Raw genomic sequence first — 8,578 nt, 5'->3', positions numbered from 1 at the left:
GAGCATTCGGGGAAGGGAGCCAGCAGCTGATGCCAGGGAACGTTAACCCTCAGCTGCTGGGGCCAGGGCCGTGTGTCCCAGGAAAGCCGGGAGCCTCCCTGCGCAGGGTGGTACCCAGCGGCTCTCTCCTTGGGCCGTGAGGAGGAAGGAACACAAAGAGCAGGCCAGTCATTCTCTGGGTGCAGGCAGACCCTCCTCCTCAGGAGGAGCCGGATGCGAAGCCCAAGGGGTGACTGTCCCGTTGTGTTCAGCCGAGGTCACTGCAGGAGGCCAAAGAAGCCTCACGGGCAGCCCTTGGTCCCGGAGAACACTCTGCAGTAACCCAGTCTGCCTTGGGTGTCCTTTGTGGATACCCAAAGGGAGCAAACTTTTAGGAACCGGAAGGATCAAATCCCACTAAAATTGACCCTTGGCAGCCTGAGCCCCCTGACACCCCAAAACAGGCCCTTTTAGGCCAAGGATCTCTGATGAGGTCAGCGGGCCCACCTCACACCTCATGGACTTAGAGAAATGGTCCCCCACGGGCGAGTTCACACCCCGGTCAGAACACAGACCGCACGTACACACTCCGCCGCGGCCTGCAGGCCCCGAGGGAGAGGCAGGGACAGGGCAGAGCCGGACCTCATAGAAGCAGACAGGAGAGGGCTGAGGGGGTGGTCCCCCCTTCTGCTTCCGCCTTCATGCCCAGGGTCTACATCAGGGCCTCCCAGGTCAGAGGCCTGCCCCCGAATTCCCACCTGGAGAAGGTTTGGAAGCCATTCCAGGGGTTCCACCAGGCATCCTAGAGCTTCAGTATCAGAGGGCCCTCAGAGGCCTGGTGGTGACACCGCACCCCAGATCTGGGAAAGAATTTAGTGCAAGAACCCAGAGCTAGCTAGCTGGGGGTCCCCCACTCTCCTCGCCTGCCTCTCCATGTCCTGGACATCAGAGTGCCCAATCCCTCACCGTCTGGGAAGCTGAGACCCGGAGAAGGGAGGGCCTTGCCCAGGTCATGCAGGGGAGGGGGGCAGGTGCCGGTGGAAGCCGGGGGCCGCTGGGGCAGCGCATGGAGTGGTGGACAAGCCAGGCTGAGAGCGCAAAGCCTGCCTCTGTCACCTGGGGCGGGCCCCCCCGCATCGGGCCTGAGCTCCCCCGTCTGCCCACGGGAGAGAGAACCCCTACCAGCAAACCTCCAGAGATGCTGGCGGACCCCACGGGGAAGGGCTGGGTGGACGCCTGGTGGAGTGACCGTGCACCTTGGCTCAGCAGGTTGTCGCTCTTGCAGCCATAACTCTGCCCCAGAGCCCGGGAGGTATGGGGGAGCCCCGGGCACCCGAGGCCGTGGCAGTGCACAGGCTAGAACACCGCCGGGAAGAAGAACAGAAGGAGGCGCGGCAACACAGCCTGCAGATGGGCTCCTCCACGCGGAAATGGACCTTCCGCAGCAGGTGGGAGCCTCGGGGACCCACCCCAGCCCCTGCCCTTCCCCCAGGGCCCTCGGTCTGACGGGGAGGCACAGCCCTGCTCTCTGGAGGCCCCAGTCTGCGGGGGGAGGCGTAGCCTTGACCTCTGTATACTTCAGTTTGAGGAGACAGGCACAGCCCTGCTTTCTGAGACCCGGTGTGAGGAGAGAGGCACAGCTGTGCCTGCTAGTGCCCTGAGGTAGGCAGGTGGATCCCCCAGCCAGACCCCCAGCCAAACCTGCAGGAGCCATGAACTCTCTTTTCCCGGGGGCAGCGAGGAAGAGGATCAGTTCAGCGCGGCAGACTACGCCCTCGCAGCTGCCCTGGCTCTGACGGCCTCCTCAGAGACATCGTGGTAAGTCAGGTGACCTTTCCAGAGAGCCCTGGGCTGGGAAGAGGTCATCCTGTCCAGTCCTCTGCCTCCCCACTGGGCTCCCACACTCAGCTTGAAGAACCTGCCCGAAGTTACACATCTAGAGTAAGCGGCTAGTCAGGGGTTTAAGCCCGGGGCTGACCGACCACAAAGCCCGCTGCACCACCCTCTGGATGAGCCCGCAGGCAGTAGTGAGGGACCATCCCCGAGGGAGAGGCTGGTGGGGGTCTGTACTCCACCATCCGGCTTCCATGGTGGGGAAGGAGGCTGGGGATGGGGAGAGGAGGAGCAAGGAAACCAGCCCAAATTTTGGACACGAGTCCCGAGATGGGAAGGCCTCTGAGCCCTAGAGCATCAGGAGGCCTGGGTCCTGGTCCTGGCTGGCCTGGAGCAAGTTACCCAGCCTCAGGTCCCTACCCTGTAGAATGGGGAGACTAAGACCTGTCCACCTGCTTGTAGTGAAAACAAGAGGAACAATGGTTTGTGAAAGAGCCTTATGAACTGTATCAATAATATTCATTACGCACCTTCTAAAAGCCGGACCCACTCAGGGTATTTTGGAGGCAAGAGAGGATTAGAAGTTGCCCTTGTCCTCAAGAAGCTTTAAGTGTGGCCGGCAGTGCTGGGCTTGGGGAAGGCAGGGCCAGGGCATCCCCACATCACCACCCCCAGGGTCTCCACCCCTGACAGCCTCCGTCACCGCAGGGAGGCCCAGCTGAGGCGCCAGACCAGCACCGTGGAGCTGGAGGAGCGAGGGCAGAAGCGGGTGGGCTTCGGCAATGAGTGGGAGAAGATGGAGATCGCCTTCCTACGGACCCGGTGGCTGCTGCGCCAGAGGCGAGACCGGAAGGCGCTGAGATGGCAGGTGAGAGGGATGGGCTGGGGCCTCCAGGGCCCTGGAAACTGAGACCCATCACATGCCATCCAACTCGACCTACCCCCTTCGCAAGAAGTGCTGGACATCCCAGTGCCCCTACCCTCTAGCTGCGTGACCTTGGTCAAGCAATAATTCTAACTGAGCCTCGGTTTTCTCATCTGTGAAATGGGTGTATGTGGTACCAATGCTTGGTGTCGAGGTGGGACGTAAATGAGATCAGGCTGATAAAGTCACTTTCCCAGTGCCTAGAACACAGAAGACCCTCAGGGAATGCTACTCCTGACAAATGTCAGGGATCTGAAGCCACTTCCATACCCCCTCCCTGGGCAGGACAACAATAGTTGTAATACTTACATGGGTGTTATCAGTGCCTATGTTTTTCGCATATTAACTCATTTAATCCTCACTGTAACCCCACAGGCGGGTGGGGGAATATTATTATCATCCCCATTTTGCAGATAAGGAAATGGAGGTCTGGCCTACGGTCTCACAGCTAGTAAGTGGCAGCGTTTGGCCTTGACCCCACGCCCTGCGCTCTGTAGCACGCTGCCTCTCAGCCGCTGGTGGGGGAGGGGCTCTAGCCCATGTGGGCCCGACTCCAGAGCCTGGGTGTGGGTGTTCGGGGGTGGGGGGGAGGTAACAGCAAAGACGGGGGAGAGGTGGTGCCCCGGCTCATAGAAGTCACAGGCCCCCTCCCGCCTCCAGACAGAGAAGAAGGTCCGGGAGGCCAAGGAGCTGAGGGAGCTGTGTTCCGGACGCGGGCCCTGGTTCTGTATCCCGCTGCGTTCCCACGCGGTCTGGGAGCGCACCACGGTCCTACTGACCTGCACCGTGCAGGCCTCGCCTCCACCCCAGGTCACCTGGTAAGCCCCCGGGGGCAGGAGAGAAGGGGTCCTTGCCCTGCCCCCACGCTCTGGGCCTCTGGGGGTTCCCTGAGTGTGAGTTCCTTACACCCAACACCTCCCTTCCAGGGACCCGGCCCCTCCCCTAGAAGTTCCTGCCGCCTTAGAAAAGCTGCAGACCCACAGACCCTGAGCTCTGCCCGCCCCAAACAGAGCAGCAGCTGCTGGGGAGGCTCAGGAGGGGTTATTCTTAGCTGCCTCCCAGCCAGCCTGGGGCTAGAAGTCTGGGCTGCCCGGGGAGTCAGCGCTTATAAAAATACGATTCTGGTGGCATGTGAAGGCAGCTGCTCTGAGCTGGACATCTCTGGGGCTGCAGGAAGATGGGAGGAGGCAGGGAGGTGGGGGCCCTGCAGTGAGAAGGAGCCCAGGCCTCGCTCTCTCTCTGCCAACTTGGTGTGTGGTCTCAACTATGGCTCTTAACCTCTCTGGTCCTGCCTCCATTTCCTGTTCTGTAAAATGGGTTGAAGACCTCCTGTCTGGCTTGCACGTGGTGAGGATTTAATGCCACGACAACGTGGAAGCCCTCAGAACTTGAAAGGTGCTGGGAAAGCAGGAGGTGCCTTTCCTGGGAATGAACACGTAACAGAACCACAGAGTCGAAGCCTTGCTGGCAGAGGCGGGCAGAGGCAGGAGCCTCCTGAATGGGCCTGGTGGAAGTGGGGGTGGAGAGTAGGAGAAAGTAGGAAAGTGATCATTACAGTTGGTTTTTCTTTTTTTTTTTCCTTAAAGCATATATAATGCCTCAGAAGTCAGAGAAAGAAAAAGAGCTTAGGCCAAGAGCAATCAAGAAAAGTGTTCTGAGGGAGGTGGCCTTGGGGCTGGTCATTGCCAGGTGGCATTCATTCAAATTCCTTGGGGACCAAGGCAGTCCGGTAGGAGGACTGCTCCCAACAGCCAGCCTGGGCTAAGTGGGGGTCAGCTGCTCAGCTGGCCTGGCCTGGCAGCCAAGCCCTGCCCTGCCTTGGCACTGAGGCCCACATCTAAGGCATTGCATGGGAGCCTCCTGGGAGGGAGTCTTGTTTCCACCCTTGCCAGCAAGGTTGCCACAACAAGGAGCTGAGCATTTCTTGTAAGTGGCAGAGGCCAAGGCCAGGCCCACCTCCAGCCAGAGGGACTCAGGTGGCCCCCGGGGCTCCTGGCTTTGGGATCTGGTTTCCCATCATCAATCACCTCCGGCAGGGCCACACATCATCCTGGGATTGGCCTCCAGAGCTCTGCCCAGGCCCTGGTAGAGACCCAGCCCGCCGGTCAGCAGGAAGATCCTGGCTGCCCAGGCTTGTCAGGCGAGTCCATTCATTCAGCAATATTGAGCACTTCCTGAATGCAGGAGCAACTTCAGGGCGAGTTAGGCAAGGCCCAGGCTGGCTGTGTTTACACTGCAGAAGTGGGCCCTGGCCACAATTCATTAATGTCAGAATCACTCTCCCAGGCCAAGTAGCCTTCAAAAGTAAAATCTCACACCAAAATATGGGGAATTCCCTGGCGGTCCACTGCCAGGGTCATAGGTTCGATCCCTGGTGGGGGAACTAAGATCCCACAAGCCGCATGGCCAAAAAATTAAAAATTAAAAAAATAAAGGGGGGGGGGAGGGGGAAAAAAACACCAGAATATGCAGGGGAAAAATAAACCTAGAAAAATAATAAAAATCTCACTCTTTTATGTGGGCCTCTCTGAGCCAGGCTCTAGGCTGGGTGCCTCGCCTTAGCTGTCTCACTTAATGCTGTTTTATGATTGGCTGCCATTCAGCCTCATCCTTCAAGGGCCTGCCGTTCAGGCAGGGGACTAGAGCCCAGAGAGAGGCAAAATGAGACCTCAGGTCTCTGGCTGTCCAGGTTGAGCCCAGAGCTGCAGCTGCTGCTTTTTCTGGGAAAGGCAGAAAGCTGGCCAGGCTGAGTTGTCTGGAATGTTCCTGACAGCTGGCGGGTGGGGGGGCTGACCTTGGCCCCCAGACCTGGGAGACGTGGAAAGATTGGGCATGCAGATTAGGCACCATCCTCCCCACAGGACACTTAGTTGGGCTCCTTTCAGAAGAGGTCACAGCCTGGGGGCTGTGTAGTGGGGCATGGGCACAGCACTGTTTGGTTGCTATGGAGACAAACGGGGCGGGGGCTGTCCAAGGAAGGTGATGTACTGAGGTTGGGGTGCCCTCTCTTGGCCAAGGCCTCCTCTTTGACCTCAACCAGCACTGGGGCTGACTTTTCATGCAAAGTTCTCATGGACACAGAGGCCCAGAGAGGGGGACTGATTTGCCCAAGGTCACACAGCAAGTTAACTTTCACAGACATTCACTCGCTAGCCCCGACTCCTCAGGCCTCCAGAACATACCCCAGTGGGCTGTGGACAGACACAAGGCCACCTCATTGTCCAGTGCCTGTGGCAGAGAAAACCAGACCCCAGAGTTCACAGAAAACAAAAGGAAGTATCCAGGGTACAGCCGGGCAGGGCGATCTGCGGGGCCATGCTCGGGAATCACCTGGGAAATTTTAAAAATTACTGATACCCAGGTCCCATGCCCAGGTGGCATTCATTCAAATTGAGCATTTCTTGTAAGTGAAATGTAAGCATTTCTTGTAAGTGAATCACTTAACATTTCTTGTAAGTGATTTCATTGATCTGGGCTTCAGACTGGGCATGGAGATTTTTTTAAAGGCTTAAATAAGATAGATCTTTTTTTTCTTTCATGTAAATGTCTGATGTAGACAGGGTAGGGCTGCTATGGCAACTCCACCCACAGATTCCTCAGGGACGCAGGCCTGTTCCCTCACACTGCTTCAGGGCACAGGCCTTCCTGGTTCGAGATGCAGCCCTCATGGCCATATTCTTGCCACAGAATGGAGGGAAAGATGATGGGAAAAGGGGCAAAGGATGTCATCAGAAGCTTGTACTTACTTTCTGCTGACAAGACTTAGTTTAGTCACATGGCCACACCTAGCAGAAAGAGAGGCTAAGAAACATGTTATATTTACTTTAGAATAAGAGGGAGAATGGCTACTGGAGAACAATGAGCAGTTTCTGGTGCAAATTCTCAAAGGCTTACGTTCAGACTCTGAGCATGGAGACTGTTAAAGCTTCCTCTGGTGATTTTAACAAGAACTGAGATCAAGAACTGCTGTCCTTGGGGTTGACAAGAAGGTAGGGATGGGGAACTTTCCTTGGTACCCCTTCAGAGAGGAAGGAAAAGCTGGGGCCTGGTCCTTGGGGGATACCACTGGTAGGGGGAGGGGCAGATACCCCTAATTACAGTTCCCTCTTCTCACCCTCCAGAAGAGAATGAACCCTTGAGCATCTACAGGAGGGGTTCCCAACCCCTGAACCATCCCCCTCCCCACCCCTCCCTGTCTGTGGAAAAATTGTCTTCCACAAAACCGGTCCCTGGTGCCAAAAAGGTTGGGGACCAGTGATATGTACTGCCTTCAAGCTTTACGTATCTTATCCCATTTAATCATCACAACAACCCTACAAGGTCAGTGCAATTATTATTCCCATTTCACAGATGAGGAAAACTGAGGTTCAGAGCAGTGAAAGTGCTGCCCTGGGTCACACAGGTAAGCAGCACAAAGCCGAGGTTGGAATCCAGGTCTGAGAGGCTCGGGATCCTTCCCACACAGAATCACACTGCCTTCCACAGACCACTGTGTCTCTACAGGTACAAAAATGACATGCGAATTGATCTCCGCCTCTTCCCTGCCGGAAAGTACCGAATCACCAATAACTATGGGCTGCTGACACTGGAGATTAGGAGGTAAGACCATGAGCCCTAGAGACCCACGGCCCCCAGTCCTAGCACTACCACAGCCAGAGCAATGAGTCCAAACCCTTCCTCGGAGCTATGAACCAAGTCAGCCTCATCTTCAGAAGTATCTGGGGCGCTTGTTAAAATACTGATTTGTGGGATGTACCCTCCTTTTGCCCCCAGAGAGTCAGGTTAAATTGGTCTGAAGTGGGGCCCAGGCATTTGTATTTAACAGACACCCCCATGTGATTCTAAAGCCTTGGAATATGCGGTGAGAAATTTGGACTCAGAGGCTAGCAGCAAGGACTGAATGAATGCTGAGCTAGGCATGCGGGGAGAGCTCCTTGCTGGAGGAGAGAAAACACATGTATACACACACACACACACACACACGTGCAAGGGGAAGCAGCTGGAAGGAGAGAATTAGGTAGGTCTTTCAGGAGGTGGTGAGTCTTAAGCATGGTTTTAAAAGAAGAGGCAGGATGTATGGAGGGAGAATATGAGTACCGTCTGCCCCGAAGTGTGCATTATTCGTATGAGCTGCCAGGTGCTGAATTCCTCCGGGTGCTAAGGCCTGTGCTTGCTGCTTTACACATATGGTTGATAATGCCCACCACCATTCTCAACAACGCAGGGAAGCATTGTTCTGTCCGTGTTACAGATGAGAAAACTGAGGCTCTGAAAGATTAAGTGTCTTGCGCAGCTTGTACAGGGCAGGGCCTGGGTCTGAGTCAGTTCTCTCCATCTGGGTTCTTTCCAATACACCAAACCCTCCACCTCAACCAGCTCGGGCTTCAGAGACACAAATGTGAACAGGACCCTCGAGAAACAAAGTGAGGCCACATGGACATAAATACCTGACCATCCAAGGCTACAAAGGGAGGTGCCCCGTGGGCTGCACAGTCGGGGAGAGCATGCAGGGCTGGGCAGCCTGGAGGGACACGTGGAACCGGCCCTTGAAACGAGAGGGATTCCTGCCCTGAGCAGCCAGGGGAGGTGAGGGGCACCAAGGGGCCTCTCTGCTTGCTGATGGGGCTGGATGTGTGACTTGTGTCCTACCATCTACCCTCTTTGCCACCATGGTGCCCCTGGGATGGAGCTGGCCCAAGCCTCCACTGGGAACAAGACAAGGCGGTCCTGGCTGGTGGTGAGACCCAGGCCTGCGGTTGAGAACCCCTGGGCATCCGGCCCAGTTCTGGCGCAGACTGGCAGTGTACCTGGGGCAACTACTGCTCCAGGTTTCTGCTCTGG

The 8,578-nt window shown here is 56.5% G+C and overlaps 1 protein-coding gene across 1 annotated transcript in view; it reads left to right on the top strand.

The window, feature by feature from the left end:
* Positions 1 to 1,272: 1,272 nt before the first annotated feature.
* Positions 1,273 to 8,578, top strand: part of MYOM3 (myomesin 3) — a 42,938-nt gene continuing 35,632 nt past the window's right edge. Inside the window, exons 1-5 of the mRNA XM_068537787.1 lie at positions 1,273 to 1,427; positions 1,717 to 1,797; positions 2,521 to 2,680; positions 3,398 to 3,555; positions 7,241 to 7,336. Coding sequence (XP_068393888.1) covers positions 1,294 to 1,427; positions 1,717 to 1,797; positions 2,521 to 2,680; positions 3,398 to 3,555; positions 7,241 to 7,336 — 629 coding nt within the window. The 5' untranslated portion in view covers positions 1,273 to 1,293. The remainder of the gene's footprint in view (positions 1,428 to 1,716; positions 1,798 to 2,520; positions 2,681 to 3,397; positions 3,556 to 7,240; positions 7,337 to 8,578) is intronic.

This window comes from Eschrichtius robustus, chromosome 3, assembly GCF_028021215.1.
Source record: "Eschrichtius robustus isolate mEscRob2 chromosome 3, mEscRob2.pri, whole genome shotgun sequence".
Classification (NCBI taxonomy): Eukaryota; Metazoa; Chordata; class Mammalia; order Artiodactyla; family Eschrichtiidae; genus Eschrichtius; species Eschrichtius robustus.
Note: the sequence above shows the minus strand (reverse complement) of the source record. Positions and strands in the feature narration are given on the sequence as shown.